This window comes from Salvelinus sp. IW2-2015, linkage group LG2, assembly GCF_002910315.2.
Source record: "Salvelinus sp. IW2-2015 linkage group LG2, ASM291031v2, whole genome shotgun sequence".
Taxonomy (NCBI): Eukaryota; Metazoa; Chordata; class Actinopteri; order Salmoniformes; family Salmonidae; genus Salvelinus; species Salvelinus sp. IW2-2015.
Genome location: NC_036839.1, coordinates 30,669,791 through 30,685,326, shown reverse-complemented (window position 1 = coordinate 30,685,326; position 15,536 = coordinate 30,669,791). Strand labels below are relative to the sequence as shown.

General features: G+C 42.6%; 1 protein-coding gene across 1 annotated transcript; it reads right to left on the bottom strand.

The window, feature by feature from the left end:
- Positions 1 to 6,612: 6,612 nt before the first annotated feature.
- lacc1 (laccase (multicopper oxidoreductase) domain containing 1) lies at positions 6,613 to 15,152 on the bottom strand. Its single transcript, XM_024007902.2, has 5 exons — positions 14,451 to 15,152; positions 11,679 to 11,857; positions 10,249 to 10,417; positions 9,916 to 10,141; positions 6,613 to 8,351 (listed from the first exon to the last, which is right to left on the bottom strand). The coding sequence occupies exons 1-5, from the start codon at positions 14,977 to 14,979 to the stop codon at positions 8,144 to 8,146; spliced, it is 1,311 nt and encodes a 436-aa protein (XP_023863670.1). The 5' UTR covers positions 14,980 to 15,152; the 3' UTR covers positions 6,613 to 8,143.
- Between the last annotated feature and the right edge of the window lie 384 nt (positions 15,153 to 15,536).

Here is a 15,536-nt window from a genome sequence, read left to right as displayed (position 1 = left end):
CCACCACCTCCATGCTTCACGGTTGGGATGGTGTCTTCTTGGGGTCGTACTCATCCTTCTTCTTCCTCCAAACACGGCGAGTGGAGTTTAGACCAAAAAGCTCTATTTTTGTCTCATCAGACCACATGACTTCTCCCATTCCTCCTCTGGATCATCCAGATGGTCATTGGCAAACTTCAGACGGGCCTGGACATGCGCTGGCTTGAGCAGGAGGAACTTGCGTGCGCTGCAGGATTTTAATCCATGACGGCGGAGTGTGTTTCTAAATGTTTTCTTTGAGACTGTGGTCTCAGCTCTCTGCAGGTCATTGACCAGGTCTGCCGTGTAGTTCTGGGCTGATACCTCACCTTCCTCATGCATCACATTGATGCCCACACGAGGTGAGATCTTGAACTTCTTCCATTTTCTAATAATTGCGCCAACAGTTGTTGCCTTCTCACCAAGCTGCTGCCTATTGTCCTGTAGCCCATCCCAGCTTTGTGCAGGTCTACAATTTTATCCCTGATGTCCTTACACAGCTCTCTGGTCTTGGCCATTGTGGAGAGGTTGGAGTCTGTTTGATTGAATGTGTTTGACAGGTGTCTTTTATACAGGTAACGAGTTCAAACAGGTGCAGTTAATACAGGTAATGAGTGGAGAACAGGAGGGCTTCTTAAAGAAAAACGAACAGGTCTGTGAGAGCCGGAATTCTTACTGGTTGGTAGGTGATCAAATACTTATGTCATGCAATAAAATGCTAATTAAATACTTAAAAATAATACAATGTGATTTCTGGATTTTTGTTTTAGATTCCGTCTCTCACAGTTGAAGTGTACCTATTATAAAAATGACAGACCTCTACATGCTTTGTAAGTAGGAAAACCTGCAAAATCGGGCAGTGTATCAAATACTTGTTCTCCCCACTGTATGTGCTTCTGGGTATGCAGGAGTGTACCGGTATCTTTACGCAACTAACTCATGTCATGTCGGTATATATATATGATATATCCATAAATGTAGTACTTTCTGCGTATGCACCCTGCTGCCATCCTCATGTAACTGATCCTGAGGACAGAAATATCAACAGACTCGAACAGAGAGAAGAAGACTCTATATAAAGACATGGCATGTCTGTTTCATTCCAGAAGTTAGGGCAAGGACACACATCACGATCCTATAATGACTCAGATATCACTTTACTGTAGCTTAGACGGCTTGTTCCAGGAAACGTGTGCCTTCAGCATTCCTTCAATATTTTAAGGAAAATGTGCACAAATATTGCATTATTAAAAGCCTGTTATATTACATGAAGTGCCCTTTAATATAGACTACATGGAAAATTCAATAAATCATCTTTTCAATAAGAATAAAGACTTGCTTAAGTGCCAAAATTCAGCATTTTGACATGTCCCTCTGTGCACCCAAATTTTATCCCACTCAACCCCAAAAAGTTCTCACCATCATTGTAAAACCCTAATTATTTTGTGCTTGACAAAGTCATTTCTGAAAAAAAATATTTATTTAATGTGATTATTGATTAAGTTGAAGTAAAAAAATATATATATAATTAAAGGGGCATTTGCTACATCCATTTTGGGACGTTAAAAGTAATGATATACAGTGAAGTCGGAAGTTTACATACACCTCGCCAAAACATTTAAACTCAGTTTTTCACAATTCCTGACACTTAATCCTAGTAAAAATTCCCTGTCTTATGTCAGTTAGGATCACCACTTTATTTTAAGAATGGGAAATGTCATAAAATCATAAGAGAATGATTTATTTCAGCTTTTATTTCTTTCATCACATTCCCAGTGGGTTGGAAGTTTACATACACTCAATTAGTATTTGGTAGCATTGCCGTTAAACTGTTTAACTTGAGTCAAACGTTTCGGGTAGCCTTCCACAAGCTTCCAACAATAAGTTTGGTGAATTTTGGCCCATTCCTCCTGACAGAGCTCGTGTAACTGAGTCAAGTTTGTAGGCCTCCTTGCTTGCACACGCTTTTTCAGTTCTGCCCACAAATTTTCCAACGGGATTATATTGAGGTCAGGGCTTTGTAATGGCCACTCCAATACTTTGTTGTCCTTAAGTCGTTTTGCCACAACTTTGGAAGAATGCTTGGGGTCATTGTCCATTTGGAAGACCCATTTGCGACCAAGCTTTAACTTCCTGACTGATGTCTTGAGATGTTGCTTCAATATATCCACATAATTTTCCTTTCCTCATGATGCCATCTATTTTGTGAAGTGCACCAGTCCCTCCTGTAGCAAAGCACCCCCACAACATGATGCTGCCACCCCCGTACTTTACGGTTGGGATGGTGTTCTTCGGTTTGCAAGCCTCCCCCTTTTTCCTCCAAACATAACGATGGTCATTATAGCCAAACAATTCTATGTTTGTTTCATCAGACCAGAGGACATTTCTCCAGAAAGTACGATCTTTGTCCCCATGTACAGTTGCAAACCGTAGTCTGGCTTTTTTATGACGGTTTTGCTGAGCAGGCTTTCAGGTTATGTCGATATAGGACTTGTTTAACTGTGGATGTAGATACTTTTGTACCTGTTTCCTCCAGCATCTTCACAAGGTCCTTTGCTGTTGTTCTTGGATTGATTTGCCTTTTTGGCACCAAAGTACGTTAATCTCTAGGAGGCAGAAAGCATCTCCTTTCTGAGCGGTATGACGGCTGCGTGGTCCCATGGTGTTTATACTTGTGTACTATTGTTTGTACATATGAGCGTGGTACCTTCAGACGTTTGGAAATTGCTCCCAAGGATGAACCAGACTTGTGGAGGTACCACTTGTGGAGGTACCATTTTTTTTCTGAGGTCTTGGCTGATTTCTTATGATTTTTCCATGATGTCAAGCAAAGAGGCACTGAGTTTGAAGGTAGGCCTTGAAATACATCCACAGGTACACCTCCAATTGACTCAAATTATGTCAATTAGCATATCAGAAGCTTCTAAAGCCATGACATCATTTTCTGGAATTTTCCAAGCTGTTTAAAGGCACAGTCAATTTAGTGTATGTAAACTTCTAACCCACTGAAATTGTGATACAGTGAATTATAAGTGAAATAATCTGTCTGTAAACAATAGTTGGAAAAATGACTTGTGTCATGCACAAAGTAGATGTCCTTACCGACTTGCCAAAACTATAGTTTGTTAACAAGAAATTTGTGGAGTGGTTGGAAACGAGTTTTAATGACTCCAACCTAAGTGTATGTAAACTTCCGACTTCAACTGTATAGCCATTGATTCTAGAAGAATTCATCTCGATTACCCAGAAGTAAAATTATTTTGCAGAAATGTGTCATTTCCTGTTTGACTTCTGGGGGGAATGCCATTAACAATTGTGATGACCTTTGTGCAAATAATCAATGACAAACACCCCAAACAAGGAACTACTGCTGCTTGTAATCACATAACTCTATGTGAACCTTGACAGATTTTCGCCATTTTATGTCCACGAGAATCTGTCCATGAGAGATTCTAGAAGAATATAACTGTCCATGAGAGATTCTAGAAGAATATAACTGCCTCATGAGCTTAGTTAACTGTTTTACCCCATCAGAAACCAACATATGAGCTTGTTTTACACCAATGTTTGTAAACAATGTAATTGTCAACAAACACTGAAAACATGGTTAAAACGATCATGTTGATCTCATGGATGGTCAGTGCTTGCATCTATAGTGCTATCTATGAATGTTTATTTTTTTTACCAAGTTGCACTACTCAAATAGCACATAATTGGTGGAACGACCCAGACCTGTTTTCTATCCCCCTGGGCTGAGTTCCAATTCAATGACCCTGACTTTCTGTTCCCTTAACCTCTGCCTAGGGCCGGGCCTCGACCTTCTCCCTGGCTGTTTGCAGTAAAACACTCAATTATATGAATATTGTCTTGCGCCACAATGAGATATGTGTGTGTGTTTGTGCGTTGCCTTGCGTGCCACAGGCCGGTGCTGTGAGATGCTGGCTGTGTGTGATTGTGTATCCTAACCTACTTAACCACATTCTTTCCAAAACAAAAGCAGCCAGGTTGGTATTTAGGAAACAATTTGTGGTTTTCCAAGTCCACTCACACCACACACTGAAATCTGTCATGGCCAGGGTCAGAAGGCCTGTTTGGGGGGTACACAGAGACAGCGTAAACAGTTACAGTATAGCAGAGTGCATATGCGTGTGTGAGCGTTTGAGAGTTTTTGTGGTAATGATTATTATATGAGGAGAGAGAGGCGATGCAGTTATGAAACTTAGTGTAGGTAAGTAAATGTCTGTGTATACGTGTGTGCACTGTGTATGTATGGAGTAACAGAGAGAGTACATGTGTTTGTATGTGGTGGTTATGAAACAGAGAGATTTATAGCTATAATTACACAACAGAAGACTCTGACCGTATTAAAAACAAGTAGAACCCTACTGCCTGTCTAAACTAGATAAAACCAGACAGAAAGATAGCAAGGGAGAAAACTAAATATTAAGAGAAGGTGAAAAGAAAAAGACAGTGAGAGAAAGAGAAAGCAAAATAGAGAGTGGGAGAAGAAGGAAAAGAGAAAGAGAAATTGAAGAAGGGAAAAGCAAAACGAGTGAGCGAGAGAGAGAGAGAGAGAGAGAGAGAGAGAGAGAGAGAGAGAGAGAGAGAGAGAGAGAGAGAGAGAGAGAGAGAGAGTGCTGTCTGGAATGTTGAAAGAGCCATCCATTTGCAGACACAACAACCTGGTGATTAGTTTCGGATTTGTCTTGAACTTGCTGCTCTCTGGCTGTGACTAGACTGAGACTTATCATTCAGACTGACTGTGTTAGATTATCAATCAAATCAAAAGTGGTTAGAAGTGATACTTATACAGTTCCTAGTCCCCTTCTCTCCTCTCCTCTTCACTCCTCTCCTCCTTTTGCATTTCCTCCTCCCCCTTCTCTATTCTATATCTGCTCTCCTTTCTTTCCCCTCCCCTCCTTGTCACGTGTGACAGCCAGAGCCAGTTTCCCTCAGTCTCATGATGATCTGCAGACCCAGAGGAACAGAGAGACAGAGAAATCTGCAGACAGAGAGAGAGACCCAAAACACCCTAGATCATAGATGGAACATTTTTACAGCTAGTTCATTTCTCAGAACTGTTTTCTACAGACAGACAAAGTAGTGAGGTTAGGTGTATATCCTCACTCTCACATGTCATGTGACGGCTGTAATAAACAGAGAAAACAGTTGTTTTGTTGCTGGATCAAATTAGACCAAATCTTTGTATCAAAACAATTGACATTTATGTAATTTAGCAGGCGCTTTTATCCAGAGCGATTTACAGGAGCAATTAGGGTTAAGTGCCTTGCTCAAGGGAACACACAGATTTGTCACCAAATTGGCTCGGGGATTATGAACCAGAAACCTTTCTGTTACTGGCCCATCGTTAGCCTACCCTGCCACCCCCCAAAAAACAATGGTTTCATTTGTAGGTCAGTGCTTGTTTCCTACGTACTGTTGGGAGGGTAAGTTCAGTCAGAAGGAAGAAGATTGGGGACACAAGGACAGGGCAATCCTGACAGTGTCTCTCCTAACAGAGGCTTCCATTCATTTGAACATAAACAATCAAACATGCAACACCGATATCTGCAAAGTACTGCAGTAATGTGTTCCTTCCTACGGTACTGACGCATTCACATACACATGCAACACACATACATGTCACAACAGTCCAGTCAGTCAGACAGAGGTGATGCAGTCAGTAATTACACTGGCAGATGAATGAGTAAAGTTCTCGACAGGTCCTATTACACCACAGGGGCTAAAACCTGATCGGGTCACACAGACACACCAGTTGATCCCAGGAAGGGTGTTTAAGTCTCACCCTCTCAGGCCGTGGCTTCCTGTGCTGTTCTGGCAGAATGTTGGTGTGAAAGACTCCAATATCATTTACACTGACACACCCAAACTCACACTGTCATCTGAGATCTACCAGCTCCACTATGTGTGAGTGTGTATGTGTACTTTCAGAGACTGTTAGAGATCCCTTGGCACTTACCACACAGTGCTAACCCTTGATGTTGTCCTGGCTAAACTCTCCACCTGGCCGCTCGCACTCAAACTCTCAACCTTACATAGATCAGTCCAACACCTAAGCCATTAAGACCAGAGTTCTGAACCTGTTCATAGGGTTGTTGGTATTGTGAGGACACTACCGTGTTTAGAGGCCTGTATCCCCCAGTGTCTTGACTCATTCTCCCAGCAAAACAGACCTACTGCTTATAACAAAGCTAATACTGCACCCTAGCGCTCAATGTCTGCAACAACACTACCTATAATATATATATTGCATTCGTTCCACTCTGTCTCCCGCCCTCTCTCTGTCTGTCTCCCCCCTGTCTCTGTCTGTCTCCCCCCTCTCTCTGTCTGTCTCCCCCCTCTCTCTGTCTGTCCCCCCCTCTCTCTGTCTGTCTCCCCCCTCTCTGTCTGTCTCCCCCCTCTCTCTGTCTGTCTTTCCCCTCTCTCTGGTTGTCTTCCCCCCCCCCCTCTCTCTCCCCCTCTCTGTGTCTGTCCCCCCTCTCTCTCCCCCTAATCTGTGTCTGTCCCCCCTCTGTCTGTCTCTCCCCTCTCTCTGTGTGGTTAGGTTATATATTAGGACATATTAAGCACAGCTGTTGGTCTTAATTAGTCAGGTTTAATTAAAGTAGCTGGTGTGGAACTTATACAATGCAGTGAAGACGTGTTTAACGGTAGCTTTAATAGACCATGGCCTCATAAAACACTAAAATACAAGATCATACAAGATAGACTTTATATGCCTTGCTATGGAGGTTCTTTTAATCAAACGTTCTATATTGGGTTTTCATTTATGTGCACCCCACATGGCCTATTCATACAGACGTGATTCCTGAGATCTTTAGACAAAGATAAACAAACAATGCATTATTGTATTTGTGTGAGGATACAGTATTATTTTGGTGGTGCTATCGCCACCTTTTGATATATCAGATTTCCTGCTACTGTATTTCTGTGGAACCAAAATAATGGCACCAAAATAATGCTGTATCCTCACACAAACACAATAATGCATTGTGTATGAATAAGTGTTTGCATATGAAGTGAATATTCATGGAAAGATCTGGAATGTACCGCTTTTATGTTGCATGCAACTTTACCACAGACAGATATGGCTACATGTGCATTTAATATACAGTACCAGTCAAATGTTTGGACACACCTACTCATTCAAAGGTTTTTCTTTATTTGGACTATTTTCTACATTGTAGAATAATAGTGAAGACATCAAAACTATGAAATAACACATGGGAATCATGTAGTAACCAAAAAAGTATTAAACAAATCAAAATATGTTATATGTAAGATTCTTCAAAGTAGCCACCCTTTGCCTTGACGACAGCTTTAATCACTCTTGGCATTCTCTCAACCAGCTTCATGAGGTAGTCACCTGGAATGCATTTCAATTAACAGGTGTGCCTGTTCATTTGTGGAATTTCTTTCCATCTTAATTCGTTTGAGCCAATCAGTTGTGTTGTGACAAGGTAGGGGTGGTATACAGAAGATAGCCCTATTTGGTAAAAGACCAAGTCCATATTATGTCAAGAACAGCTCAAATAAGCAAAGAGAAAAGACAATCCATAATGACTTAAAGACATGAAAGTCAGTCAATGAGGAAAATGTCAAGAACTTTTAAAGTTAAACCATCGTGTCTTTGTGAGACGCAGAGTAGGTGAACGGATGATCCCTGCATGTGTGGTTCCCACCGTGAAGCATGGACGAGGATGTGGGATGGTGTGGGGGTGCTTTGCTCGTGACACTGTCAGTGATTTATTTAGAATTTAAGGCACACTTAACCAGCATGGCTACCACAGCATTCGAGTGGCGCAGAGATACGCCAACCCATCTGGTTTGCGCTTAGTGGGACTATCATTCCTCATGAAGCTGGTTGACAGAATGTCAAGAGTGCGCAAAGCTGTCATCAAGCCAAAGGTTCACTACTTTGAAGAATCTCAAATATAAAATATATTAAACACTTTTTTGATTACTACATGATTCCATATGTGTTATTTCATAGGTTTGATGTATTCACTATTATTCTACAATGTAGAAAATAGTCAGAATAAAGAAAAACCCTGCAATGAGTAGGTGTTCTAAAACTTTTGACTGGTACTGTACATAAATGAATTCAGTGTTCTGAACTACTGAAACAGTCAGTAGTTCCTGTTTCGTCCATCCACAGGAAGCCCATCTGTGTTCCGAAGTCAAGCCCGTCCCTGACGTGGGAGAAGAAGGCCTCAGGGTGACAGGAGGTGCACAGGGTCACGCTCGGCCTGTCAGTCACTGTGTCATCATGGATACACTCAGGCAGGACCCCTTCCCTCTGGAGAAGTATTCTGGAATGGAGAACGTGGAAGTTTAAAAACCCAGGAAAAGAAGAGACCCTGATCTAAACAATGTAGATTATTCTACTTTAATTATTCCATGGTCAGCATGCCCCAAGGGTGAAATGTGTGTTCAGAAGAAATACTGCCCCTTTAGTTAGACTCTCCATCATTCTGCTGGTTAGATTGGTAATCCATTAACCTGATGGGACTAATGATCATTTCAATAGTATCACCCTACACAACCAGTATCCAATCACAGAGATCACTCCCAGGGCATGACCTTTGTCTTTGCAATCAGATAAGTGGCTGGGGGGAACTGACTCTATGGTAGTAAATCAGGTAGAGCGGTAACCTTGTAACACCCTATAGGAAATCAATCAGGCAACTCTCCAGCCTAGCAGCACCTATCATAAAAACCACTTCATAGTTTGACCTCATAGTGACCTCATTATTGACCCTGTGGAGTTATTTCAACTGGGAGTCAATGCTTTTTTTATTATCAGTGATTTAAGGACATTACGAGAGAAAGAGAAAGAGTGGTAAGGCTCAAGCAACTGAATGTAGACGAAAGTCGAGGAGCGAAGTCGGGTGAAGTGCAACTGCGATAGCCGGAAGTCTGATATTTATAGATTTAGTTAAATTATTTTTTTTACTACTTTTTCTCTCCAATTGGTAGTTACAGTCTTGTCCCATTGCTGCAACTCCTACACGGGAGGTCGAGAGCCATGCATCCTCCGAAACACGACCCTGCCAAGCCACACTACTTCTTGACAAACTGCTCACTTAACCCAGAAGCGAGCCGCACCAATGTGTCGGAGGAAACACCGTACAACTGGCGACCGTGTCAGTGTTAATGCTCCCGGCCCGCCACAGGAGTCGCTAGAGAGCGATGGGACAAGGACATCCTGGCTGGCCAAACCCTCCCCTAACCCGGATGATGCTGGGCCAATTGTGCGTCGCCTTATGGGTCTCCCAGTCGCGGCCGGCTGCGACACAGCCCGGGATCGAACCCAGATATGTAGTGCCTTAGACCGCTGCGCCACTCGGGAGGCCCGGAAGTCGGATATTAATGTGGTTTTCCAACAGCAAGGCTCAGATCAACATGGCAGTGTTGCCATTGTTTTAGAAAAGTTTTTCTTTCTATGTCTCCAACCCCCATATCGCACACTCACAAACTGGCATACTATACGTGTACATTGTACAATCAATAAGTGACAGAGAGACTCAAATATCACATTCATTTGTATATATCCAGTGTATACACGAATCGCGACAAAGATGGTTCCTGTTTCAGTCATGTCTTTGATCATGTTTGCGTGGGTAAAAAAAAACAAATGATTGGTTGACAATAGAGCCTTCCACAATGCAGGCGATGGCTGCAGGATGAAGTTGGTGAAGAGCAACTGCAGAAACTTGGTCACAAGATTTTTGTAAAGTTCATGCAGTCGACAAGTCGGACAATTTTTATCCCCATAATACAACACTTTGAAAGGCAGTGACCAACGATGTTTGAGAAAAGGGATCTGCTTGAACGCGCTATTTGTCTATGTGTTGTATAGTTGGCCAAACTAACCTGGTGGCTAGTCGTATGTTGACATGAGGCCTGGTCTCAGCCATGTCAGGAACACAGTCAGGGTGGATAGAGTAGAAGTCTGCAGCCTGCTCTCTCTCCAGTGTAAAGCAACAGGCCCCCACCGACGGCCCGATCACCACAGTGACGTCACACGCCCTGCTGCCGAATCCCCTCACCATGGCGTTGACTGTAGCCATGGCAACACCCATCAGGGTTCCTTTCCATCCTGAGAGAGGGAAACACAAAGGAACACTTTATAATGACGCACCAGCAGACATCTTTCTACGGAATATTAATACTGTCTTGTACTTAAAGTGTATGTGTGTGTCTCACCAGCGTGAGCTACTCCGATGACCCTGGCCACGGGGTCAGTGAAGAGGAGGGGCATGCAATCAGCTCCTGGCGCAGCTATGACAACACCTCTCTGATTGGTTACGATGCCATCATAGTCGTGTGGCTCCTCTTCCTTTCCCATCACCCATACGTCACTGCTGTGGTTCACCTGGCAGAAACAGCTATTCAGCATTAACCACTTAATGATGTCAGTGATGTTTTCTACAACCCACTGGAGTGAGTGTTACACGATGTACAGGACACGTGCACTACCTCCCTGTGCCATAACGGTCTAGACCTCAATCAATCAAATGTATTTTATAAAGCCCTTTTTACATCAGCAGTTGTCACAAAGTGCTTTACAGATATCTAGCTTAAAACCCCAAAGAGCATGCAATGCAGAGGCAGAAGCACAGAAACACTCCCTAAAAGGCAGGAACCTAAGAAAAAACCTAGAGGAACCAGGTTATTAAGAGGCGTGGCCTGTCAGAGTGCATATTATGGGGGGCCCAGGGGGGTCTCAGACCCTCTGAATGAGACATGAATGCCCCTAAATGCAACAAAGTCAACTTTGGGGGGGTCTATAATTAATTGTAATTGAACCATTCTCCTATTTATTTAAAATGCAATTTTTTCTGCTACAGTGGTAAATATTCAAGGAGAATTTTCCTATGTCTGAAGTAAATCTCAATTTGTTATGTAAATGGCTTGTTATAGAAGGGTCCAGACCAATGTTTCCTCTAATTTTTGTTCATCGTCAGCTAATTTCAGGTCTGCTGAGTGTAAACTTGAACATTGTGAAAATTCTGTGCAACTTCCGGCGTATGTTTATCGTGAACACAGGCTGTACCCTTTAAGTTAAAACTAACAGTGGTCAAGTAGGCTACTGTGGCTATTTGATCATAATGTAGGCCTACCAGAGTGTCCTTCCATAAAAAACAACGGAGAAAATGCATCCTATGTTGTTTATGAGAAACTTACCCCAGCCGCGATTCACTTCCTCATTGCTTGTTGTGCAGTATCAGGGCACGCAAAATACATGAACAAAATCTCAAAAACACCCAAATATGTATTTTTAGAAACGGACACACTCTCAGTATAGTGATGTAGGTCATTAGATGTTGTACACATGAAATTGTGTAATTCTGAACTTTATCCGCAACATTACATTCCCTTTTGTGCAACTCGAGACGTTTACTATAGCGACACGCTCGGCCTGCACCGCTGTGTGGGGGAAACTTGACCAAAAGGGATTATAACTTTGGAGATAAAGTTAAGCGTGTGAAGTCCCGGGAAGAAAATAGAGACCCTCCGCATGTCACAGTATAGTTCACACTCTGTAGCCAGTCTTCTTCTGGTTGACCTCTTGAGGCAGTGTTACACTTACATCCAGAGAGGCTACATTAATGTTATTTGCTGTGCTGTGGTACCTTGACCAGGTGCAGGAGTCGGGGGTAGAACCCAGCCTTTTGGGCTAGTCGGCGGATGTTCTCGGCTACGAGGGTCCTGGGGTCTCTGCGTCTGGAGCTACTGAACAGGTTGAGAGAGGAGAGGGTGGAGATGGAGGAAATACCTCCTGTACGTGTGGTGAACCCATGGGAGAAACAGTCTACACACACACACACACACACACACACACACACACACACACACACAGCACACACATCACAGCCACAGCAGCACTCCACCCAGCACACAGCACACACAACACACACCACACACACACACGAGAGAGGAGACAAATGGGGAGAGAGCGAGAAAGAGAGAGCACGTATTTCTGTGACTGTGCCTCAAAACCAAATGTACCTGGCAACCACTCCACCTCTGGAATTGAAAGCCTTTATGACAGGTCCACCTAAATCAGCTCAATGTAATTGAAAATACAAAGAATAAACAATCTAACCACTTCGGGGAAAATTGGAAACTAAACAAACAACACAAAGAGTTATATATTTAAAACGGAGATGTATGGATATAAACCTCTTCTCCAATCTTTTTCTTCTATAACAAACGCAAACATATACTGAAAAATACAAATCTTAGAATCAACTATTAAAGTCTTCCAGACCCCACTGGATTCTTCAATTACATTGAATGAACTACAGGCCAAATTACAAACCTCCAACCCAAAAGGCCTGTGGTGTTGATCGGTCATCCTCAATGAATATGATAATATATACAGACACAAATTCCAATGGTATAACTGCTTAAACTCTTTAAACATCATCCCTTGGCTCTGGCATCTTTCCCCATCTATTTGGGCAAAAAGACTAATCAACCATTCCACAAAAGTTGGCACATAAATTTAGCACTCCATAACTATTGTGGGAGAACTTGGGAAAGATCTGCATGTATCATATACGAGCAGACTAGTCATTTCCTCGTGAAAGGCAATGTACTAAGCAAGATGTCAAATGGCTTTTAAGCGGGGGCAACTTGCACCGACGACCAGGACCCCTGTTTTTTTCCCTTTTTTTTTGTCCTTGTTTTTATTCCACCTGCAACCCTAATTGAAACACCGCAAAAAACGCAACTCAAGGCAAAAGTCCATTTTTTTTTTTACTCATCGGCTTTGTGATGCCTTCAAACAAAGGCTTCTGAGCTCCAACATTTGCGCCCATGAGGGTCTGCTATACAAATTGATGGAAAGTGGTGTTGGGGGAAAAACATACGACATTATGACATCCATGTACACAAACAAAATTGGCAAACAACACACACATTTCTTTCCACAGGGCCATGGGGTGAGACAGGGATGCAGCTTAAGCCCCACCCTCTTCAACATATATATCAACGAATTGGCGAGGGAACTAGAACAGTCTCCAGCACCCGCCCTCACCCTACTAGAATCTGAAGTCAAATGTCACTGTTCGCTGATGATCTGGTGCTTCTGTCCCCAACCAAGGAGGGCCTACAGCAGCACCTAGATCTACTGTACATATTCTGTCAGAACTGGGCCCTGAAAGTCAATCTCAGAAAGACAAAAATAATAGTGTTCCAAAAAGGGTCCAGTTGCTAGGACCACAAATACAAATTCCATCTAGACACCGTTGCCCTAGAGCACACAAAAAACGATACATACCTCGGCCTAAACATCAGCGCTACAGGTAACTTCAACAAAGCTGTGAACGAGCCTAGAGACAAGGCAAGAAGGGCCTTCTATGCTATCAAAAGGAACATAAAATTTGACGTACCAATTAGGATCTGGCTAAAAATTCTTGAATCAATATCATTGCCCTTTATGGTTGTGAGGTTTGGGGTTCGCTCACCAACCAAGAATTCACAAAATGTGACAAACACCAAATTGAGACTCTTCATGCAGAAGAATTCACAAAATGGTCGTGTTAATCCCAACCAAATCATGAGAAAACAAAAAAGATAATTACTTGACACATAGGAAAGAATTAACAAACAAAAAAAGAGCAAACTACAATGCTATTTGGCCCTAAACAGAGAGTACAGTGGCAGAATACCTGACCACTGTGACTGACCCAAAATGAAGGAAAGCTTTGACTATGTACAGACTCAGTGAGCATAGCCTTGCTATTGAGAAAGGCCACCGACAGCAGACCTGGCTCTCAAGAGAAGACAGGCTATATGCACACTGCCCACAACATGAGGTGGAAACTGAGCTGCACTTCCTAACCTCGTGCCAAATGTATGACCATATTAGAGACACATATTACACAGATCCACAAAGAATTAGAAAACAAAACCAATTTGGATTAACTCCCATATCTATTGGGTGAAATACCACAGTGTGCCATCACAGCAGCAATATTTGTGACCTGTTGCCACAAGAAAAGGGCAACCAGTGAAGAACAAACACCATTGTAAATACAACCCATATTTATGTTTATTTATTTTCCCTTTTGTACTTTAACTATTTGCACATAATATGACATTTGTCATGTCTTTATTATTTTGGAACTTTAGTGAGTGTAATGTTTACTGTTAATTTTGATAGTTTATTTCACTTGTGTTTATTATCTAGTTCACTTGCTTTGGCAATGATAACATGTTTCCTATGCCAATAAAGCCCTTACATTGAATTGAGAGAGAAGAGGTGTATGGAGGGAGGGGAGAGGGGGTGAAGAGGAAAGAAGGGAGGGACTGTTCACTGGTTGCTGAATGATAGTCTTCAGATAATTCAGCATAATATTACACTACAGTAATAGATACAGTATTACACACACACCTACCTGAAATGAAAGTGGACCTCAGTATGGTGACGTCTCCTTTAGCAGGTAACTGCTGCAGAAAGCTTCTGACCTCCTCTCTGACCTCACTGACAGGTGGAGCTAAAGGTGAGTCGCATTGCACATGACCAGGGCACGGGAGGTCATTGGATGTGATGTACTCAAATGTATACACCTCCGTGAAAAGTTGCTCAATGTATGCTTCAAACATCGGTCTCCTGTTTTTTGAGGTGAAGACCCGAACCGTTCGCAAGTCCAGTTGGTCCACGGCTAGTTTGAAACGGTACCAAGACTCCGTAAGAGTGGTGTAGTCCAATACGTGGACGTTTGTCTTCTGACTGAAAAACGTTTCCAGCAAAGACACCTTGTTCTCGCCGTTTGCATTACAACGTTGAACGTGTGGTCCGAATAGTAGATATATTTGAAAGCCGACATCGCTCCTACCTGTGACGCTTTTTATTTGCCTCTCCACGCACGAGCTGTGCTGCGGACACCGACAGTGAATTAGATCTATAATGAAGACTTCTGACATGTTGTCAAGTAAATGCAATAATGATATCCAATAAACGGAAATAACTACTAGATAAAACTACGAGATAACTACTAGATAAAAGCTTCTCTACAAGTGTGTTATGAATGCTGCATGTCCAGGGGCGATGTGCCTTTTTACGCAAAGAGGACCACATTTTCATGCGTCAACACGCCGCTTTCAGAAACTCCAGAGAGTTTGAACTTCCTCCTTGAATAGCACTGTTCCCGCCCTCCGGGGTTATCACTAGTTACCACCGCCACAAAGTCAAAATTGTCTCTATCGTACAAATTCATGAACACAAAAATTAGCTTTTTGGTCTTCATTTAAGGTCAGGTTCAGGTATAATGTTAGCAGCGTGGTTAGGGTTAGGTTTCAAATCAGATTTTAAGAAGATTAATTCAAGAAATAGGCTGGGGTTTAGCCATAATTATGACTTTGTAGCTGTGGTAACCAGTGACGTCCGCCCTCCGCGGAAATTCCAGCGCGGGGTTTCTGCGACGGACTACACCGGTAAACAGCGTTAACCCAATATAATCTTTGACCTTTCTGAGTGTTCC